Raw genomic sequence first — 24514 nt, forward strand, 5'->3', positions numbered from 1 at the left:
TAACATGGAAGCCTTACTTATGTGATCTTGATTATGTAAAATTGACCTACAAAGAAATTTTAGTGTACCTGCTATGACAGAAAGGGGATGGCATGTTAGGATTGTGTATGAGGTTCAAATGACTGCATGACAAAAAGTAGCCACAAAAAACTATAGCAGCCAACTCTAGATCTAGTAGGGACTCTGGTGCTGCACCAAACAGCATTCAGAAGGCCCCAGAAAGGCACTCAGTAATCCTCATGGTTGCTGTTAAGGATGCACTGAATTAGGAAATCCTTTATTTAGAGGCAGAAAGGGAAATTCTTATATCCTTTAAAGAAATATTCTATGGATAACCTTGCTGTTTAATTTTTTTTTCTTTTTTTTTTTTTTGAGACGGAGTCTTGCTCTGTCATCTAGGCTGGAGTGCAGTGGCACCATCTCGGCTCACTGCAACCTCTGCCTCCTGGGTTCAAGCGATTCTCCTGCCTCAGCCTGCTGAATAGCTAGGACTACAGCCATGCACCACCACGACCGGCTAATTCTTGTATTTTTAGTAGAGATGGGGTTTCACCATATTGGCCAGGCTGGTCTCGATCTCCTGACCTCAGGTGATCCAACAGCCTCGGCCTCCCAAAATGCTGAGATTATAGGTGTGAGCCACCACTCATGGCCGTTAAGATAATTTATAGTTTAAACTTAGTTAATAAATTGTATATTGTGAACATCAGGGATGGCTTTTATCAAAGTGTTATTTCATTTTCTTCTGCTAATCAACAATTTTATGTACAAGGTAGTTCATATGTTAAACAGTAAGTGCACCAGAATTATGAATCTAAATCTTTCCTAAGGAGGTGTGCTGATAGCTGCTTATAGAGAAAGGATTTTTTTTTTTTTAAATTAGGAGGGAGGATATCACAAACTGGCAGAAAAAGACCTTTTGAAAATGAATACTATAGAATTTCAGTTATTACTGGCTTATAATTGTGCTTTTCTGCTATAGTAATTCCAGTTCCATTTGTAATGCACAGTATTTTTGGAAATGTAACATTACTTATATATACGAATACCATCATTGACTTGGGCTCAGAACTCTTATAATAGCAGGGAATATTATGTAACAATGCTTGCTATATTTTGCTATTTTAAAAAATGATACATTTATGTTTGTTTCGAAGTGGTAGATTTTTTAAAAGACTGGACTTAAAAGCCCAAAGAGTTGGTTATTTGTGGTATTCTGCAAATAAAAACATCTTTATTCTTACTCACAGTTTTAAAACATTCAGATTCTATCTCTTTGCTATAATTCTTTGATGACGTAATATTAACTCCTGCCAAAGAGGTACCTAACAATAGAAATACTTTAGATAATTTACTGAAATTTCAGTTCACAGTTACTGAGGTAGAAGCTGGCCATGTTTTTCCACTAAAAGATACAAAAATTCACCCAAGTTTTTGATTCAAAGACATGCATTTTTTGCATCAGCAGTTTTATAATAATCACAATTCCTAAACCAAGCACTTTGTGGAAATTTGCTCCTTGCTATGTGTTTTTTCCTTACAAAGACCTTCCACCAGTAAGAATGTTACAATGTAAGGTAAGAAAACAGTGTGGACTATGTCACGAATAGTTAATACAGTATACAGTATTAAGATAGTTTTTGTGGTCTCTAAAGAAATAGTACTTTAGAATTCAGTGTGTCTCAGAAATAATTCTGACCATTAAGTAAACATCAAAATTTTAATAAATAACATAAATGAAAAAACAAACACCTTTTAAAAATTGCTTATACCTAACAAAACAATTTCTTTGATGAAGGGTCTGGTTGGCTTTATCTTGGCAGTGTTCATTTTTATACAATTTTCGAATTGCATTTACTCCATTCTGATGAAATTCCACCTCTTTGGAATCACAGAAGAGATGAAACCAATACTGCTACAATATTGTGCCTTCCTGAAATGCTTCTATCCACCTATTGATAAGAGAAATCGGTTAGATTTGTAAAACCTAATCATCTGACATGTGAACACCATATAGATGACAGCTGGGCCTGTGGTCTTCATTACCATAACAACACAGGTAAGATAGATATATATATATATATATATATTTTTTTTTTTTTTTTTGAGACAGAGTTTTGCTCTCGTTGCTCAGGCTGGAGTGCAATAGTGCTATCTCGGCTCACCACAACCTCTGCTTCCTGGGTTCAAGCGATTCCTCCCAAGTAGCTGGAATTACAGGCATGTGCCACCACGCCTGGCTAATTTTGTATTTTTAGTAGAGACGGGGTTTTTCCATGTTGGTCAGGCTGGTCTTGAACTCCCGACCTCAGGTGATCCGCCTGCCTCGGCCTCCCGAAGTGTTGGGATTACAGGCGTGAGCCACCGTGCCCGGCCAGTAAGATCTTTTCTTGCCGCAAATTGGCCTTCTGCATACATGGAACTACCCTGTATTTGGTAATTTGGTCCAAAATTTAGCCTGAAAAGTGTGCCTCTCATTTCTGATAGGCATAAGGAAGGGACCATTTCATGTATAAAAGTTCTATGAAGTCTTGATGCTACCAATTAATTTATTTTGGAAGTTGATATGTCAGTGAAGGCTTTATTACAACTTCTTTTTTATCTGGAATTTGGACTCAGTGCTTTTAGGAACACTAGCTCCCTGTCTCCTCCTACCTTAACTCTAGCAATCAGAGTTTCCTTGTATATCCCCTAGTCCAGACCTGTTTCAATATTTGCAATTAAAAGGAATCTGGCATCTAGTGTTGATCAAAAGTTAGCATGCTATATAAGAGCTTCTTGGCTGGGCGCCGTGGCTCATGCCTGTAATGCCAGTACTTTGTGAGGCTGAGTTGGGCAGATCACCTGAGGTCAGAAGTTCAAGACCAGCCTGGCCAATATGGTGAAACCCTGTCTCTACTAACATACAAAAAATAGCTGGGCGTGGTGGTGTGCGCCTGTAATCCCAGCTACTTGGGAGGCTGAGGCAGGCTTATTTCTTGAACCCAGGAGGCAGAGGTTGCAGTGAGCTGAGATTGTGCCACTGAACTCCAGCCTGGGCAACAGAGCGAGACTCTGTTTCAAAAAAAAAAAAAAAAAAAGAGCTTCTCAAAGTTTCACAGACGTCTTTCCAAAATTCTTTAGTCTCAAAGTTTTATCTGACAATATACACAGCTGCAATTATTCAGAAGATACTTGAGAGTAGTCTTTTTCCTCCCTACTAATGTAATTGCTTCTGAACTTTTTCTTCTTTCTTATGGAAATATCATTTCTTACGGTATTATTTTATGTAGGCTGGGCATGGTGGCTCACACCTGTAATTCCAGCACTTTGAGAGGCTGAGATAGGTGGACTGCTTGAGCCCAGGAGTTTCAGACCAGCCTGAGCAACACTGCGAGACTCTGTCTCTATTTAAAAAAAAAAATATATATATATATATATATATACACACACACACATATATTCGTATATATATATATACACGAATATACACACGTATATATATTTGTGTGTATATATACACGTATATATATTCGTATACACATATATATTCATATATATATTCATATATACATATATATTCATATATATTCATATATATATTCATATATATATTCATATATATTCATATATATATTCATATATATATTCATATATATTCATATATATATTCATATATATATTCATATATATTCATATATATATTCATATATATATTCATATATATTCATATATATATTCATATATATATTCATATATATTCATATATATATTCATATATATTCATATATATATTCATATATATTCATATATATTCATATATATTCATATATATATTCATATATATATTCATATATATGTACAGAAGAGAGTCCAGAGAACTATGAACACTTGAAATCACTCAGTTTAATTATTTTGTAAAAGCAACCTATAACAGATTGAGTTCAAATTTTAAGGAATTTTCAAAAATTTAATATTGAACATAAATAGCATAGTTATACTGCCATAGCAAGGCTTTTTTTCCACTAAAATTAATACATTTTAATATTCTGTCATGTACTTCAAAAAGCAATCCATATGATATTAATAAAAAGAAATTTATAATTTAGCCTGGGTCGATTCTAAATTACAAGTAAGCTGATTTCCTTTACCCAACTACATGTAATTCTGTCTTGGTGGCATTTCTATCTTGTCAACTCAGTGATATAAGCAAAAGATGACATATATTGAAAAGCAGTACTTTTTTTCAGTTTGATGAATACAGATGAAAATTGCAAGAAAGCTAATATCTGACAGAATATTAGGGCAATTACTATTTTGTCTAAATAATTTTTATAGAAATGATGGTTAAGTGACATAATTTAAAAATATTCTCCAGTAGCCAAAGGAAAATATTTGGAAGAATAGCTATATACTGTTGGATATCCTAAAATAGACTGAAAAACCAGTCTTATAGAGTGTGTGTAACATTGTGCCTGGCTGGTATTCAGGGATGTGTGCAATTCTGGTACATTAATCTTAACTGTCTTAAGAAACTAAAAGCTTTGCTTACTCAAAGCATTCTTTTTTATTTTCATGCACTTTTAAGCTTGTGGAGAACACATGAACACCTCTTCCTGAAAACAAAAATGTATTCTTTTGTGAAGCCAAAGTAAAAATCAAATGAAAGAGAGATGATGAACTATTTTGTTCAAAAGAGACCTAATTTCACAGAGGTAGATATGCATCTCTATGTTAAGCAAACTGAAAACATCTAAGTAAAGATTCTTGCCGGAATTCTGAAGAGACTGTTTCAGCCTTTGCCATCTAAACTGATAGCCATTTTCTTCTACTCAGTCACTGGGAACAGCATGGGAGTCTCTTAATGTGTTTGACCTTTTCCCCAAAGAAGTTAGTGAGCAGCTGTTTAAACTCCTGCTGTTCCATGGCACAAATGAATCGCTGGATTGCCAAAGTCCTGGAATGTTTCAAGGGAAGATTCTTACCCTCATAGAAGGAGAGGTCAAATGCCTTAGCTTTCCTTCCTTTCAGCAGAGCAGCATCACGCTGCTTCCTCTGAGATCATGTGTAGATAAAATACTTTGTATAGGACTACCTATTTTCTTTTCCCCTCTACCTCCTGAAAATATTCTAGATACCCCTGCCTTGTCTTTAAAACAATTCTGAAGAATTTGAATAATATGTTAAATCTTTCTAATTAGAATCTCTGATTTAAATTTTGAGTTGTACCCATGCCTTAAAGTAGGTCATTTTATAAGCAACCATTAAAAAACTGAAATCTCAAGAATTAAAGAAAAATATGGCCAGATTACTTACTTCTGAGCCGAATGAGCATCCTCTGCTTTGAATACATAAAATAACATGTTTTTGTGCAGTAACTGAAATACTTTAGACTCTGAATTCTCATCTTTAACTTGAATAACAGTGAATCCTAATAAAGGCTGACTCTCCAAAGCGGCCACGTCCTAATTTAAAAACATACAAATGGAGAAAAGTTTTTAGATTGAGACAAAATTCAGATTTGAAAACTCTTGATCTACATACCTCTGATTTAATTTCAATTATTCACATATAAGGTAATGATAATTCTAACAACTTACTCACTTCTCATTTATTCAGTAATACTCATTGAGCCACTCCCTCCCTAGGTATCCTATATGCCAGGCACTGTGGCACACAATTTTTGACATGTTCACATTTACTGAATTTCACAACATCCTCACTAAACCAAGGAAGGCACGTGATTATATTACTTTCATTTTATGGATGCAGAAAACAGCTCAGAAAGGTAGGCTATTTACCTGGATCCCACTAAGGAAAAGTGTGGACCCTAGAGCAGTGTTTTCATAGGATGGTGGAACACAGGGTGATCAGGTAGGAGAAAAGGACAGAATTAGAGTAAACTGCTAGAATTGTTTATAATCCAAAAAAGCCTATCTTATATATGCTGCTGTCAGATCAATGCAATCTAAGGATGACGGTAAAGGGAGTATCACTCAAGAGAGCTTAGCAGAAAGAAACACAGCTCTGCTTTTTTTTTTTGAGACAGTCTGTTGCCCAGGCTGGAGTGCAATGGCGCGATCTCGGCTCACTGCAACCTCTGCCTTCCAGGTTCAAGCAATTCTCCTGCTTCACCCTCCCAAGTGTCTGGGATTACAGGCACTCCACTAATATTTGTATTTTTAGTAGAGACGGGGTTTCACCATGTTGGCCAGGCTAGTCTCAAACTCCTGACCTCAGGAGATCCACCCCCACTCAGCCTCCCAAAGTGCTGGGATTACAGGTGTAATCCCCAGGCGCCAATGCGCCTGGGGGCAGCTCTGCCTTTAGTAAAGTAATTAGTAGTCACACGACACACACAAAAATTGCATTTTTAATAATATGGAAAATTCCTAACACATTTGAGAAAGAGCTCTCCAGGTACAAAGCAAGAACACTGTTCACATAAAAATAACAGCAACAACACCTCCCCCATCCAAAAGCAAAGCAAAAAATCATATGTAAAACAAATGGATTTTTAAAATATTGTAATTACTTGCAATTGGCATTACAAAACCCCAAATTACTCATCTTTAGATTTCAGATCTTACCTCACTTGCAGCATATGTATATAGTACTTTATTTTTTATGACAAACCAAAAGTGTTTCCAGGGTTTTTTATTGCCCTTTGATCTGTACAAATAGCCACTCATAGAAGAATCCTCTGTGTTTGCTGATACCTAGATAAGAAACCCCATACAAAGTTTAATGGTTTTCAGACAAATTTTAACAGCAAAATTATTTGCAACCAATAGGTGCTGAAAGCAATAACTGTAATGATAGAATGTTTCAGAATGAAATATATTTTCAAAGTGCTACTATACAAATTGAACTCTCCTATTAACATGAGCATAAAAAAGAAGACAACCATGTTAGAGGCAATTATAGAATTTTACTTGGTTTAACTGTGCCTGCATGTGTTTGCGTATGTTTCTTTGTGGGTTCATCTGTGTTTTCTGGGTTTGCAGGTGAAGAAAAATACTTCCAGAAGACTAAAATGCTTTTCTAAAAGCTAGATTTGGGGACTTGGGGATTTGTTTTTTATTGCTCTTATTTTGGGGCATCAGGGAAAATTATTTGAACCTTTAATTCTGTTTTTTAGGAAAAACAGAAGTCCTAAAAATCTTTTTGGACTTCTAAAAACCATACAAACAGAATAATAAACAGAAAATTCTACTATTAAGGTAGCTCATTTTAAGAATCAATCTTTGCTTCCCAAATTATAGTCAGAAAGAAAAGAGGCTAATTTTTACTTCATAAAAAGTTGAAAATGTTTTCATCTCTACTCAAAAAGACAGTAAGCTTTTATTGATTGATTTTTTGTTTTGAGACTGAGTCTTGCTCTGTCACCCAGGCTGGAGTGCAGTGGCCCGATCTCAGCTCTCTGCAAGCTGCACCTCCTGGGTTCATGCCATTCTCCTGCCTCAGCCTCCCGAGTAGCTGGGACTACAGGCGCCTGCCACCATGCCTGGCTATTTTTTCTTTGTATTTTTTTAGTAGAGACAGGGTTTCACCGTGTTAGCCAGGATGGTCTCGATCTCCTGACCTCGTGATCCACCCTCCTTGGCCTCCCAAAGTGCTGGGATTACAGGCGTGAGCCACCGCACCCGGCCTTTTTTTTTTTAAAGACAGTCTCACTCTTGTCACCCAGGCTAGAGTGCAGTGGCACAATCTCAGCTCACTGCAACCTCCACCTCCTGGGTCCAAGCACTTTTCATGCCCCAGCCTCCCGAGTAGCTGGGATTACAGGCGTGCACCACCATGTCCAGCTAATTTTTGTATTTTTAGTAGAGACAGGGTTTCGCCATGTTGGCCAGGTTGGTGGTGATTTGCCTGCCTTGGCCTCCCAAAGTGCTGGGATTACAGGTATGAGCCATCGTGCCTGGCCTATTGATTCTAATAATGCTCATTCAAAGTTGTGTTTTTAAAAGTGTAGGAGGAGTAGACGTATAAAAAAATGTTTAGGATCTACCTTAGTAATGGTATGGCAGGCATATGCTTAAGGTGGCTTCCCATGACCCTTGCTGTAGAGAGTCACACTGTTGTACACTCTCCTCCCCTTGAGTGTGGACAGGACCTATGACTTGCTTCTAACTAAGAATTTGGTGAGGGTGATAGGATGTCACTCCCATGATCAAGCTTCCTTATATATGGCCTTGTCTTGTTAGGAGACACTCTAGAAACTTTCTTCCTTGCTGGCTTTGAACAACTAAGTAGCAATGTTGAGAGGCCCACATGGCAAGGAGCTGAGGACCTCCAGCCAAAAGCTAGTAAGAAGCCAAGGCCCCCAGTCTTGCAAGTACAAGGAAATGAATTCTGTCAACAACGTGAATGAGTTTGGAAGCAGACCCTTCCCCAGATGAGCCTCCAGATGAGAACTCATTACTTGCCAAAACTTTGATTATAACCCTGCAGAGTCCCAGCTAACCCATGCCTGGACTCTGGAGATAATAAATGTATGTTGTTTTAAGCTGCTAAGTTTGTAGTAATTTATTATGCAGAAATGGAAAACTAATACATGTCCGTTCTGTGAATTTTAAAAGTGTATATTTAATTATATTAATTTCTTGTAAATTTCATGAAAATAATTATATATTGTTTAGTGGGAAATTTAAGATCTAACATTAAATTAGAAATATTTGTTAAGCAACAGTATAAATACATCCTTATAAAGACTACCAAGTTATTTTTTAAAAAAACTAGAATTGTTTCCTATCTCAGTGAAAAAAAAGAGGAAATAAATCCAACTAGAACGTTTAACATTCAAATGAGATTTTGCTTAAAATATAGTTACATTGGAATCCTACTATGTTCTTATCTAAGTTGTTATTAGTGTTGCTCAAAATATATCACATTTCTTCTTTATACCAATTTAGGATCAGTTAGTAGCCACACAAGAAGATCAACCATAATACTGAATAGCCATGACTAGACCTATATTTTTAAAGATAAAACTGGTGTTCACAACTTAATCACCTAACTGATCCACAAAACATGTCTTCCAATGATTTGATAATTTACAAAATAAATCAGGGTTGTAGGGGTGAGGGACTGTAAAACTACATATTGGGTACACTGTATACTGCTCAGGTGATGGGTGCACTAAAATCTTAGACTTTACCATTATACAACTCATCCATGTAACCAAAACCCACAAGTACCCCAAAAGTAATTGAAGTTAAAAAAAAATCCAACTCAAAAGATGTAGTCTGCCATTACTGAGAGTACTGAAGCTCTAAATGTAATTCTAAAAAGAGGAGTTTCTAAAAATATTTTAAACATTACTAGAATAAGAACACAACTTCCCAGTTCCTCAAAAAGTTAAACATAGAATTACCATATGAGCAAGCAATTCTACTTCTGGGTATATACCAAGATAAATGAAAACATATGGCCACACAGAAATTTGCACATGAATATTTCTATCAGCATAATTCGTAATAGCCAAAAGGTGGAAACAACCCAATATTCAACAAGAGATGGGTGGATAAACTGTGGTATACACAAACAATGAAATATTATTCAGACATAACAAGAAACAAAAGTATGGATATGTGCTATAATTTCCATGAACCTCTAAAACATTGTGTTTCAACTGGGAATATACTCGTAACTTTACATAAGAAACATATCTTGATCAAATTTTTAGAGTTCTTTCCTTCCACTATGTATGCTAGAACACCTCCTCAGTAAAAAAGCAAGAGAAACAAATTAAAAACTACCCTGCTGGCCACAAAACTAGCACAGGTGGACCTCATTAATAAACTGATCATAACGGAGTAGCCAAAATGGCAATGCTGTTTGTTCTTTGACACCTAAATTTGAGGAACTGGGATAGGATATCAACAATGTCTGTGGATTACACCATTAGCAGGTCTAAGTATACAGGCTATTATCACTATTTAAAGTTTTCTTTTAAAGGAAGTTTAAAGGAAAGACAACCTACTATCAGTGATATCAGCTGTGTATAACCAACCAATGCCTACAAATAAACCGTGCAGATCAGTAAATGCTAACAAAATGCCCAAAATATTCTGTGGACTTCTTCCCTATGGCAAGGATCTTGCTCAAAGTCATTTTTAAAAATTCATGTGTGTCCAACTTATCTTTACTTGCTATCACTGCTATTGAATGTTCTCTAAACCTTTCAATAGCCATTTTCTAAATGACTTAGTTCAGACGGAAGACCAAGCAAGATTGTGAGGCATCAGCCACATCCATCATCAGTATTAAAATTCATGACTTAATAGTTGTGGGAAATGACATCTTCCTTTATGAAAGAAAAACGGTGTATTATATGCATATGAATAATTCAGCCTCTATCACATCGCAAGTTTAATGGAAACACTTACTTCTTTGAGAGCAGCTGGGATTTTTTTCTGTTTCCTCCCTGATGGAATGCTATGTAAGACTGATGATAAGGCACTTGAAGGAGATTTGTGATTTCCAGGAGATCCAATCCTAGGGGAGTGCTGGTGATCTAGAACAAATCAGGCACGCTTATGTAGGCAATGCTCAGCATTTTGCAATTCAATTTCAATCAAATCCATAAACACTGTTGCATAAAATATCCATGGAAGGACACTAAGAAACAACATTGATAACTCCTGGAAAAGGACAATGGATGGCTGGGAGTTGAGTGGAGGGAAGACTTTCTACTATCTATGGTTTTATACTTTTTGAACTTTATGTGAAAGGATTACTCTTGTGTGTCTTTAGAATTATGAAACATGTGACTATACTTACCAACTTAAAAAAAAATCCAAAAAACCTTCCCTACTGACGTAAACCCCAGAGAACCCTGGTATTGTTAAGTGTCTAGATAGTAGACGAGCTACAATGAACAAAGCAGTTTAAAAAAGGGGGCTATCGGACACGGATAAGAAGTAATGAATTCTGATTGCCGAGGGTTCAGGGAAAGCTGAGAAGATGATAAGATAAAAGTTGGCCATGAAGGAGTAAGTAGGAATTTGCCAGGTTAGAACAAGCAGGAGGAACACTGTGCGCTAAGAGGTCAGCATGAGCAAAGGCAGAGATGTATGAAATTAAATCATCTATCTGGAGAATAATGAGGCCAGATTTAAAAAAAGGGGCTGGTTTGAAGGAAACTGGACTGTTGTTTATATGTTTTAGGCTGGGGAGTGACATGGGCAGATTAAATTTGGAAAAATAGATTATATCCGGCAGTACTAAGGAGAAAGGACTCACAGCAAGAAAACTTGTTAGGAAATTATTATAGTTGTCTAGATGAGAGATAACGAAGGCCTTATTAGGGCTGGGATGGAGAAATCAAGACAAAGATTTTTGATGATAAAATTGACAAGCGTTACTGACCAAATGGGTATAGGTGATGAGGAAGGAGAATTCAAAGACGAATTTTGAATGTTTGCAGCTTATACCATATACCCAGACTAAAGAGAGGAACATAAAGGAAGAGATGGATGGGTCTTCTTGGAAAATGTACACAAACAATAATAAATTATTCATCTAGAAATATGTGGACTCTGAAATATCATGTCATGCACTTAGAAATTCCTCCTTGCTAATGAAAAGCTATCCTTCAGGGAAATGAAGAACAGACTTTTAAAAATTTAGATCCTGGCCAGGCGCGGTGGCTTATGCCTGTAATCCCAGCACTTTGGGAGGCTGAGGCGGGTGGATCATTTGAGGTCAGGAGTTCGAGACCAGCTTGGCCAACATGGTGAGACCCCCGTCTCTACTAAAATACAAAAATTAGCCTGGCGTGGTCACGCGTGCCTGTAATCCCAGCTACTCAGGAGGCTGAGGTAGGAGAATCGCTTGAATCCGAGAGGCAGAGGTTGCATATTGTGTCACTGCACTCCAACCTGGGCAACAGTGCAAGACCCCATCTCAAAAAATATATATAAATAAAATTTAGATCCTACAGGTTTCAGGAATTTAACTAAAAATCTCTTCCCAAAACATAGACCTGAGCAGTCCTGCTAAGCTGCATTCATTTTACTGGAGGATACCTGCAAATAATGAGCAGGGAAATAGGAAGTGTCATTTTTGTGTTTGGTCAAAAAGCTGCACATTCAGATGTACATTAAGATCTCACTAAATCAGATTAACTGACTAGAATTAAGCTAATGAAGTGCCACCTAAGTAAAGAGAATTACTTTACACATAGATAAAATGATTTGTAATGAGCACGCTATTGTGTGAAACTATAGAGTTCAAAATTACTTGAAAATTAAAGTTCCCTTTTACTGTTTTAAGTGTTTTACCCTGTAATTACATTTCTACAGTTTTCTTAGCAAAACCTTTTACACAGACTGAAACCAAATTTCAGCCCAACCTCTCCCAGAATTACAACAAAATATGAATTAAGAAAGCTTACTACAAATTTGGAGATAAGTATCAACAATCATACTGCTAATGTACCGAAGGTGTTTCTCTCAGAAGGTTTTTTGAAAGCATCTGGGGAATAAAGGAATTTTTGGTTAAATCTTTACTTATATATTACCTAATTTCTGCAGTTCTTGGAAACAATGTTCACATACTCTTGCTGGTTGATTTTTCAGGTAATCTAAGCCATACTTATTAGATGAACAAGCTTGGCATACAATCTGAAAACACATTGGAATTATTTCATTAATTTCATTAGAATAACTTGTGTTTCTAAACCATAAAGTATGTTACAATTTATAGTGCTATCCACTTTTCAAAACAGTTTCAGAGTCACTGAGTCTCACTTCGTCTCAATAATAACTCTATGGAGTTCAGGCATATAGTGAACTAATGCATAGTACCACACTTGAAAGATGAAGGGGCCACAGATGATTACTTACAGAGGGCTGACTACAGAAAATAATAAAGGAGTTAATATATGCAAAATGCTTAAAACAGTACCTGACATGCAAAAAAGCCTGTGAGGTATACTGATCACCAGCACTGTCATCGTCGTAATCATCACTGCTGCAGCAACGACCACGTCTCTACACCTCTATCTCAAGTTTTTGGGCTCCATACTAAATGCTCTCTAAATACAACCTCATTTAATCTTTAGAGTAACTCTCTGATGTCACTGTTTCTATACCCATTTTACTAACGAGATCATGAAGGCTTAGAAACATCACTAGAGATAACTTCAACACTGAACATTTCCCCTACTGAATACTATGGATACTTAGTACTAGAGAGATGCAGTTTAAATAATAGCTGTAAATGTGAGGGCCTGTTTAATTGTGGATTTGTTAGATTTTGTTTTTGAATCAGTTATTTATTACTGATGTTCTAATGTAACTCTGAAATAGGAGAGTGGAAGTTCACTAAGAAGATTGCCCCTGTCCCTAAATATTTAAACACCATTCATGTTTTCTACCATTAACATAATAATAATAATTGTTATTGTTATTCTTGAACTATAATGGTTTATGAGGGGAAATATGCTTCCTCACTATGTACAGCCTGGAGACAGTAAAGACCACAATGGAGATGGGTGTTATCATCGCCAACCTTTCCACAGGCCCGGCAGTGGTGTCGTCTCCAGGTGAGAGTAAATTCGCTTGTGCAGATCATACACATTGTGGCTCTGGTATCAGGAATCCAGATGGGAGCCTTCGATCCAAGAGGACTAACTTCCTCTTTATTTTCTGAGTCTGCCTGCGGAAGAAGAACAACTTCTGATTATCTCCATGCACACTGCCTGCCTTTTTATTCAGCAGTGACATCTCACACTACCAAGATGGGGATGAAGGTCAGGCGCGGCAGCTCATGCCTGTAATCCCAGCATTTTGGGAGGCCGAGTCGGGCAGATCACATGAGGCACGGAGTTTGCGACCAGCCTGGCCAACATAGTGAAACCCTGTCTCTACTAAAAATACAAAAATTAGCCGGGTGTGGTGGCAGGTGCCTGTGATCCCAGCTACTCAGGAGGCTGAGGCAGGAGAATTACTTGAACCTGGGAGGCGGAGGTTGCAATGAGCTGAGATTGCGCCACCACACTCCAGCCTGGGCAACAGAGTGGGACTCCGTCTCAAAAAACAAACAAACAAAAAAGATGGGGATAAAATATGGGCTATTGGCTGGGCATGGTGGCTCATGCCTGTAATCCCAGCACTTTGAGAGGCCAAGGTGGGCAGATCACAAGGTCAGGAGATGAAGACCATCCTGGTCAACATGGTGAAAACCCGTCTCTACTAAAAATACAAAAATTGCCAGGCACGGTGGCTCACGCCTGTAATACCAGCACTTTGGGAGGCCGAGACGGGTGGATCACCTGAGGTTGGGAGTTCGAGACCAGCCTGAGCAACATGGAGAAACCCTGTCTCTACTAAAAATACAAAAATTAGCATGGTGGCGCATGCCTGTAATCCCAGCTACTCGGGAGACTGAAGCAGGAGAATTGCTTGAACCTGGGAGGCGGAGGTTGTGGTGAGCCGAGATTGTGCCATTGCACTCTAGCCTGGGCAATAAGAGCAAAACTCTGTCTCAAAAAAAAAAAAAAAAAAAAACAAAAATTAGCTGGTCATGGTGGCACGTGCCTGTAGTCCCAGCTACTCGGGAGGCTGAGGCAGGAGAATCACTTGAATCCGGGAGGCAGAGGTTGCAGTGAGCCGAGATCGCACCACTGCACTCCAGCCTAGCGACAGAGCAAGACTCCGTCTCAAAAAAAAAAAAAAAAAAAAAAAAAAAAAGAAATATGGGCTATTGGCCAAGCACAGTGGCTCACGCCTGTAATCTCAGCACTTTGGAAGGCCGAGGCAGGCGGAAAACCTGAGGTCAGGAGTTTGAGACCAGCCTGGCCAACATGGTGAAACCCCATCTCTACTAAAAATACAAAATTAGCCAGGCGTGGTGGCGCATGCCTATCCCAGCTGCTAGGGAGGCTGAGGCAGGAGAACCACTTGAACCCAGGAGGCAGAGGTTGCAGTGAGCTGAGATTGTGCCATTGCACTCCAGCCTGGGCAACAAGAGCGAAATTCTGTCTCAAAAAAACAAAAAAAGAAAGAAAAGAAAAGAAATATGGGCTATTATATTTTTCATGTGCTCAGAATACTAAGTTCAGCTACAATCTAAAAATTTTCTAATGCAAAATTAACTTAAAAAGATGCCTGTGGTAGTGGGATGGCAGCTGATTAGTTTCTGCCTTAAACTATTTCGTATTTTCTAAATTTCCTACAATGAAGTTTTATAGCCAGGAAAAAACATGAATATGCTATATGCTATCACAGACTTGCAGTGAGACATTAATAGGAGGATAAAGTTTCAGCGCTGAAATAAGACATTAATCTGTAGAGTAACTCTCTGATGTCCAGTCCAATCATTTTCTGAAACACATGCTGCTTTCCTAAACCCCTGTGAAATGTTTCAGGTAAAAACTTTGAAATGCACTGGAAAAAAAAAAAAGGAGAAGACAATACCTCATCAAGACTCCTACTAGGACAGAAGGTGATTCTTTTCTTGGCATACTCTTCTATTGCCCTGGAAATCGCTTCTAGCCATTCATCCCTTTCTGTGGCAGAACTGTTGGGGGCAAAAGGTTTCATCAACCAGATGTCAGCTTTTGTTCTTTTCCTTTGTCTTCTTTTCTGTCTCCCATGGCAACAGATCCCACCACCCTCCAACAATACTAGTCAAAAAAGCAGCAACTCTGAGGTTTAGTGAACAGATCATCAGAACAGACAACAGAGAACCCATGATGGCATTTTAGCAATGCTTATTTTTTCTTTCCAAAAGTTCTGCTTTATATTAAATAGCTTTTGAACTCTCCTAAATTTGAAAATATTTTTGGTTTGATTTAAAGGATAATTGTACAATTAATAATTATGGTTATTTATATAGCCAGGGAGTTTCTTAAGACATCATCCTAGAATTTAAAAAGATTCCAATAAGTCAAGTTTCAAATTCCAATTTATAGCATAGAATACTAAATATCTTTAGATTACTAAGGATTACTAAAAATTTCTAGGAAGGGCACTGGGGTGAAGGGAACATTTTTTTTGTATTAGAAAGCAGATGTTGACAATGCAGTTCACACGGTAAAGGCTGCAGTTTTTGTTAGGGCTTCTCTACCTATTTCACCCACCAAGTTCTCTGTCCCTACCCAGCTCATCAGGAGGTATCTTTAATTCAGCGCTAGATGGGAATGGGCCAAATAGGGGCAAGCTTGGTCAGACAAGGGTATTTTTTTTCTCTGTTTTTCCAACCATGCTTCTTTCCCAAAACCATGTTAACTCCAAATCATTACTGGTATCAGCATACTTACGAAACCACTGTTTAAATTTTGTTTTGTATATTTAAAACTGAGAGGCACATGTTAGGTATTATAAATAAAAATAAATATATAAATCTATACATACACATTAGAGAAAGAGCAGAAAAGAGGGAGAGGGAACAAGAGAAAGAAAGACTTTAATAAATAATTAAAACTCCATCATAATAAAAATTCATCACAATGGGATTGTGACTATGTTAAAAAAAAAAAAAAAAAGGCTGTAGTTTAATTTAGAGAGGCATTTTGAGGTATACAGAAGTAAAATCGGCTGGGCGTGGTGGTTCACACCTGTAATCCCAACACTTTGGGAGGCTAAGGCAGGTGGATCATTTGAGCTCAGGAGTTCGAGATCAGCGTGGCCAACATAGTGAAACCCTGTCTCTACTAAAAATACAAAAATTAGCCGGGCGTGGTAGTGCATGCCTGTAATCCCATCTACTCAGGGAGCTAAGGCAGGAGAATTGCTTGAACCAAGGAGGTGGAGGTTGTAGTGAGCCAACATAGTGCCACTGCACTCCAGCCTGGGTGACAGAGCAAGACACTGTCTCCAAAAAAAAAAAAAAAAAAAAGCAGAAGTAAAATGACCTGATATCTGCAATTTGTTTTAAAATGGAAAATTATGAAACAGGAAAATCAGTGGCAAAATCTTGATGATTATTTTTTAGTTTGGGTGCCTGAATATGCAGTTTCTGGTATTATTTGACCTAACTTTAAGTATATTTGAACTCTTAAAGAGTGTTTCTAAAATAAAAAATTCCACCATTAATAATGGTACATATAGACATATGTTGCTGTATTTTAGAGAACCCAGGGCAGGTCAAGAATAGAAACCACTCACCTTCCCTACAATCATCATTCTCAGAAAGCGCCTCCCTACTCCATGGCTTGAGTGCCATTTAGAATGTTCATTCACGTGGATTAAAAAAGGTAGAAATCCACTTTACAAATAAAATTTTAAATCAAATTAATTTCTCAAATTTTCATTATATACGAAGAATAACAAAAAAGAAATAACCTCTTTCTCTCTAAACCAAACAAAACCCTGCCTTATTTACCGCTACTATTCTAGCATTACTGCCAAAACGAGATGCCATTTAACAGTTACTACGTCAGCCAGCTCTGCTAAATGCTTAGCAAATGTCACCATGTCTCACCCTCAGAGCTTCCCCATGGAATATACATTGGATCTTACACCCCCTGCCCCCAACTACAACATCATCACCCACCTTCACCATTTACAGGTAAGGAAACTGAGAATTAGTAATGTTTGATAATTTGCTTTATAGACAACAGACTACTAAGTGATGAGCTGGTATTAAACCTAAGTGTAGTTAAGGACTGGACCTCTCACCACCAGGTCATTGCTAGCCTCTGCTCATGTTCTCTGCAGAACTACATGATAAGAATACATGCTCAGGGTTCCAAGCAAACATTCATAAAACATTACCATCTCTCCCTGCCTCCCCGGCTCCTCACCAGAAGAGTAACAGAAAGCAGAGAGGCAGATGGTAAATTTGAGAATTGCTATTGGATTCTTCTGGAGCCCGGGGAGCATGTGGAATGTGATTCAACTGTGCAAATCATGTCACATATGCTGTTCTTTCATTTAATCATTCCTGGCTCTCTCCTGTGTGGGGTTCTGCCAAGACAATGTTTACCAGCTCTTGATAACACATTTCTCACAGACCACACACATTTGCCCGCAGCATCCAGTGGAGATATTCTAGTCTCCTTTTGTAACATGATTAGCAGAAGAATCAGCATCTTCCTCAAACTGAAAAACTGTTAAGTATTATTTTCTTTATAGAATGTGTATAGTACAAGAAAGCAAATTTGTGTCAAGTAAGTACCACTTTCCCAATGACTGGGATGAATTGCCAAGGGTTAAAAACCTGGCCGGGCGTGGTGGCTCATGCCCGTAATCCCAGCACTTTGGGAGGCCGAGGAGGGCGGATCACCTGACATCAGGAGTTCAAGACCAGCCTGGCCAACATGTGAAAACCCCGTCTCTACTGAAAATACAAAAATTAGCCAGGCATGGTGGTGCGCACCTGTAGTCATTGCTACTCAGGAGGCTGAGGCAGGAGAATCACCTGAACCTGGGAGGTGGTGGTTGCAGTGAGCTGAGATTGTGCCACTGCACTCCAGCCTGGGCAACAAAGTGAGACTGTCTCAAAAAAAAAAGGTTAAAAACCCTTCAATAGAAAGGATTTGAGGTTGTTAGACCATGCCACACCATTTACTACTTGGATTAACTGCAGGATGCTTCTCTGAGGTTCAAAGGCCACATCACTTTGATTTGTGAGTAACACTGTGAGTAACATTCACTGGGAGCCTACTAAGCCAGGACCTAAGCCAAGAACTGGGCACACAAAATATACCTCACTTGTAAGGATGCACACTGAATTGAGGTGAAACATGTAATTAACATATGATATGACAAATGTAGATAAATAACATAGAAATAGGAAATTACCTTATGTAAGTAGCAGGGATGGCTTTGCAAAGGTGATGACAAAGTTAGGACTTAAAGAGTTACAGGAGTTTGGCAGGGAACTCTCTGTGTACCCTCATTCAGTCTGCCAGCCATGGTCAACTCTAAGCTAATGGTGCCCAAATATATGCCTCTGGCCCCGACTTCCCTCTGAAATCCAGATCCTTACAGAAACTGACCCTTGATGGCTGCATTTGGATGTTGCATAGGCACCTCACATTCCATATGCACACCTGAAACTCAACTCCCAATTTCTCCCCTAAAGCTGCTCCTCTCCCAGTGCTCCCTGTCACAGTGCATGGCACCATCTCCCAATTCATAGTATATGCTGGAGTCTCCTCTGAAAAACTCCTCTTATACCCTGTGTCCAATCAGTCCCCTCCTTTAGGCCACCTCCCAAACCATATTCCATGCAGCAGCCGGATACTCTTTAAAAAATGCCAGTCTGATCACATCATTCCTTTGTATAAGCCTTTCAGTGGCTTTCTGTGGCTCTTAGGCTAAAGACCAAATCCCACAAGATGGTTCTGCACCATCTAAGTCACCTGTCCCTCCAGGCTTATCCTGGGTCATTCTCTTCCTCATTCTTGAGCTCGTGCCACACTGACCTTCCAATTCTCTGAATGTGTCATGCCCCTTCTCACCTAAGGACCTTTGTACACAGTGCTCCTAACGACCAGGAGGCTCTTCCTTTTTTCCTCTTTGCCCCTCTGACTCCTACTTATCTTTCCTAAGTCAATATAAACAGCAGGGTTTGTAGGAAAGAGGCTGCCCTCTCTCCCCATTGCAGTTTAAGGTCCCTTGCTTTACAGCCTCCTAGCCCCTGGTACTTTTTCTGTATACCATTTAATCACCACAACACTTAATTGTGTTAATATTTGCTAAGTGCATCTCCTCCTCCATGGAATGTCAGCTCAGTGAAGGAAGGGCCCTTTTAAATTTTTTTTTTTTTTTTTTTTTTTTTTGAGACAGAGTCTCACTCTGTTGCCTAGGCTGGAGTGTAGTGGTGCGATCTCGGCTCACCGTAACTTCTGCCTCCCAAGTTCAAGCAATTCTCCTGCCTCAGCCTCCAGAGTAGCTGGGATTACAGGCGTCTGCCACTATGCCCAGCTAATTTTTATATTTTTAATATAAAATATTAAATGGGGTTTCACCATGTTGGCCAGGCTGGTCTTTAACTCCTGACCTCAAGTGGTCCGCCTGCCTTGGCCTCTGAAAGTGTTGGGATTATAGGCGTGAGCCACTGCACCTGACTTGACCCTTTTAGTTTTTAATCCACTGTGTCCCGATGCGCAGCACAATGCCTGGCCCAAGGTAGAGGCTCCATATTCATTACTGAATGAAGGGACAAACCACAGGTGGAGGTAACACCTATGGAAGACAGACGGCTGTGGAGTTGGCTGGCATGCATGGAGTCACACGCAGATCCGTGCTGATGGAGCATGCAGTGTGTTGGTGGGAGGGGATGGAGAGACTGAATAGGGATGAGGCCTCCTTACCACCTTTAATACGGGATGCAGTACCTGCCTAACTGGTTGGAGGAATCTGGAAGGAGAGCATGGCATACCAATGACATTCAATATGGCTTAGCTCTCTTTCCCTCATGCCAGCTTGATCTTCCCTTGGAAATTTATTTTTCCTTTATTGAGAACTTTCCAGTTCAATGATTTCCCCTGCAGAGCCCACATTCAGCCCATTAGTAATCCTATTAGGTTTTTTCTGATTCATACCATTGTTCATCACTTTAACCCAAGACACACCATCATCTACTGCGCACTCACTACCTGGCTGCCCAACTTCTACTCTAGTCTCCTGATGGTCTATCTTCTGCAAAGAAGCTGGTGTGATCTTTCACAAACATAAATTAGATATTATCACTTAGCTGAAAACTCTTAAAAATTCAATGACCTTACTATGGGTGGCCCCTAACTCTTGCCCCCAAACTGTAACTCATATTTAATCTCCCCTGGTACTAGGGGAGTACTAGGCTCTCCCCGGAGTACTAGGCTCTACCTATATTGAACTTCTTGCTGTTTCTTTAACATACTACACCCTTTCCTGCCTCCCTGATATGTCTTTTGTTCTTGCTGTTCCTTCCATCTGGGATTTGCTTCTGGTCTCTGATGCTCCTCAGAGATGATTTTTCTGATCCGCCCCCTCATCCCGTATAAGTTCTTGACCTCATCACTTTCTATCTGCTCAGCCTACTTTATTCTTCTTTATAACATTGAATACTCCAAATTATTTATATGTGCATATATATAAATAAACCTGATTATTGTGTATCTCCTGCTTTAGAATAAAAGCTTATTCTTAAGGACAGGGATTGCACACCCCCAGCTCCTGGACAGGGTAGGTGATGCCCAGTAAGCATTTGTTAATGGTTGATAGTAGACAATCTCCTTCCCTCATAGCTCTCCATATGCCAATCTCCAAACAATGACTTTCTCTCATCACTAAAGTTAGTTTGACTCAGCAATGATTGCTCTCAGTTATCACTGCTTATCACTGAGCCCCAGACTAACAAAAGCACAAACAGGATTGCCCAGACCAGCTGGCTGCTTGCTGCAGTGGCTATACTGTCTCGCCCACCCATGTCACTACTGCTGCCACCCACAGAGGGCTGCTTCTTGGGGACAAGGCTCCCAACTCTGAGGCAAATCGCACTGTTGGCTGTATCTGTTCCCACGACTTTCTAGGAGACTCCTGTGGCATTCTTTTTTCCCACCCTCGGGACTCTACACCAGTGTGCACTATGGAGCTTGGCAGAGCTGCAAAGCTGGCACCAGAATTCACCAAGAGCAATGTGAAGTTGACTGCCCTTGCAACAGACAGTGCTGAGGACCATCTTGCCTGGAGCAAGAATAACAATGCTTACAATAGTGATGAGCCAACAGAAAAATGCCCTTTTACCAACATTGATGGTAAGGATCAGGACCTTGCCGTCTTGTTGGGCATGCTGGATCCTCCCGAGATGGAAGAAAAGGGAATGGCTGTGAGAGCTTGTGGTGTTTATTTTTGCTCCTGACAAGAAACTGAAGCTGTCTACCCAGCTACCACTGGCAGGAACTTGGATGAGATTCGCGGGGTAGTTATCTCTCTCCAGCTGACAGCAGAAGAGAGGGTTGCCACCCTGATTGATAATAAGAATGGAAATAGTTATGTTGCTGGGCATGGTGGCTCATGGCTGTAATCCCAACACTTTGGGAGGCCAAGGCAAGCGGATCACTTGAGGTCAGGAGTTCAAGACCAGCCTGGCCAACATGGTGAAACTCGTCTCTACTAAAAATACAAAAAAAAAAATTAGCCGGGCATGGTGGCACATGCCTGTAGTCCCAGTGACTCGGAAGGCTAGGGCAGAAGAATTGCTCAAACCCAGGAGGTGGAGGTTGCAGTGAGCCAAGATCGCGTCACTGTACTCCTGGGCGACAGAGCGAGACTCTGTCACAAAGAAGAAAAAAAAAAGTTACAGAAATATAAATCTTGATCAGAGCTGTTCATTACACCTGTCTGGTACTGATCTGGAAATCATGAACATCCAGATATTTACCTAACAACCAAGGAAAGAAACATTTACTATAATTTCCTGAATTATTTAATCTTAATAAAATAGATTACTGTTTTTCACCAAGGCTCATTTTTACTTGGGAAATAGAAGTGCAATTAAAACTTGACTTTTCTATAGGTATTTCCGCCTTGGAATTTTGAAAATAACTTCTTGATTTTAAGAACCAAGCTCAAGCACTCACTGGGAACATGATATACAGGGTCTTAATGTTCTTTGAACTTTCTTTTTTTTTGAGATGGAGCCTCACTCTTGCCAGGCTGGAGTGCAGCAGTGCTATCTCGGCTCACTGCAACCTCCGCTTCCCGGGTTCAAGCGATTCTCTTGCCTCAGTCTCCCGAGTAGCTGGGACTACAGATACGCGCCACCACACCCGGCTAATTTTTGTATTTTTAGTAGAGACGGGGTCTCCCCACGTTGGCCAGGATGGTCTCGATCTCCTGATTTCGTGATCCACCCACCTCGGCCTCCCAAAGTGCTGGGATTATAGGCATGAGCCACTAGCACCGGCCTTGTTCTTTGAACTTTTGTTCAAACTCCTCTATCCCTCAAAAACGAAAAAAGGGCTGAACACAATCTTGCCTGTAGCACTTTGGGAGGCCGAGGTGGGCGGATCACCTGAGGTCAGGAGTTCAAGACCAGCCTGGCCAACATGGTGAAAGGTCATCTCTATTTTAAAATTTAAAAAGATGGCCAGACGTGGTGACTCACACCTGTAATCCCAGCAGTTTGGGAGGCTGAGGCGGGTGGATCACTTGAGGTCGGGAGTTCGAGACCAGCCTGGGCAATGTGGTGAAACCCTGTCTCTACTAAAAATACAAAACTTAGCTGGGCGTGGTGGTGCATGCCTGTAGTCCCAGCTTCTTGGGAGGCTGAGGCACAAGGATCGCTTGAAGCCGGGAGGCAGAGGCTGCAGTCAGCCGAGATCGTGCCACTGCACTCCAGCCTGGGCGACAGAGCGAGACCCTGTCTCAAAAAAAAAAAAAAAAAAAAAAAAACAAAGGAAAAGAAAAGAAAGAAAAAAGTCACAATGCTAAGTGATTGACAGTTTACCTGCACTCTCTAAATATTGGTATCTGGTGGATGTTTCAGGTACCCCCAAGAACTTTGCTTGTTCTGACTGGTAGCTGTGAAGCATTTGACAAACCCTGGACACAGGTATTTGTCTTCTCCTGTCATCCTGTATGTCAGGCAGCAGTAGCCACTGCATTTCAGAGGAGTAGCACACCCCAGGATGACTCTTGTGGTCCTCTGATTTTGGAAAGTCAGACATTTGGTTTGAGTCCTTGACATTCACGGACATAAGCAAAATTATAAAGGTTGTCAGAAACACCTAGGTTCAAATCACAGCTCCATTGCTTACTACTCATGTAACCTTAGATGTGTTATTGAACCTCTCTGAGCCTCCATTTTTCTAATCTCGAAGATCAACATAATACTCGCCCCACAAAGTTATCACAGAACTTACAAGAGAAAATAAATATAAAACAAAACATGAGCACTGTGACTGATGCAGAGTAATAAATGATTCTGGCCACTACTCCACCTGCTCCTAAGATCCTAGTTGATTTCAGTGGTATGGACAATTGGAAACAGATTGCCTGGGTTCAAATCCTGGCTCTGCTAGTATAGCTGAGTGGCTTTTCTCAGCATAGAATGGGTATAATAACAACAACTTGCCTTACAGGTTGCTGTGAAGATGAAACGAAGTACTACACATAAAGTCTTTATGACAGTGCCTGGCATACAGTAAGTGTTACAAACGTATTTGCTTCTATTTTTATTAGATCAAAGGTTAAGTCTGAGAAGACAATGTCTCGTTATTTAGATTGTGCAGTGGAGCATGCTATGACTATTGGCATCTTTCCCTTCACCAGTCAAACCTTCCCAAATACCCACTTCCGCCACTCAGTCAGTAACTCAATAATGTATTTTTATGAGTCATAGAGTTTCAGGTTTCCTCAGCACTTGAATTACATTATGGCAACATATTAAGTCACTGCAGGTTCCGGTCTGGGGCAAGGTGGTATCATAAATAATAATGGATTTCTTCTCCCTCCCTCCCTCCATTCTTTCTGAGATGGAGTCTTGCTCCATCACCCAGGCCGGAGTGCAGTGGAGTGATCTCAGTTCACTGCAACCTCCACCATCCAGGTTCAAGTGATTCTCCTGCCTCAGCCTCCCGAGTAGCTGGGAT

The 24514-nt window shown here is 39.7% G+C and overlaps 1 protein-coding gene and 1 pseudogene across 1 annotated transcript in view; one reads left to right on the forward strand and one right to left on the reverse strand.

Annotated features, from left to right (window-relative positions):
• Positions 1-335: 335 nt before the first annotated feature.
• FGD6 (FYVE, RhoGEF and PH domain containing 6) overlaps positions 336-24514 on the reverse strand; it is a 135176-nt gene continuing 110997 nt past the window's right edge. Inside the window, exons 15-21 of the mRNA XM_024257514.3 lie at positions 15405-15507; positions 13498-13644; positions 12506-12608; positions 10371-10498; positions 6570-6698; positions 5296-5444; positions 336-1952 (exon numbers count right to left, since the gene is read on the reverse strand). Coding sequence (XP_024113282.2) covers positions 1916-1952; positions 5296-5444; positions 6570-6698; positions 10371-10498; positions 12506-12608; positions 13498-13644; positions 15405-15507 — 796 coding nt within the window. The 3' untranslated portion in view covers positions 336-1915. The remainder of the gene's footprint in view (positions 1953-5295; positions 5445-6569; positions 6699-10370; positions 10499-12505; positions 12609-13497; positions 13645-15404; positions 15508-24514) is intronic.
• LOC103892111 (peroxiredoxin-6-like) lies at positions 17404-24070 on the forward strand (annotated as a pseudogene).

Source organism: Pongo abelii, chromosome 10 (assembly GCF_028885655.2).
Source record: "Pongo abelii isolate AG06213 chromosome 10, NHGRI_mPonAbe1-v2.0_pri, whole genome shotgun sequence".
Lineage (NCBI taxonomy): Eukaryota > Metazoa > Chordata > Mammalia > Primates > Hominidae > Pongo > Pongo abelii.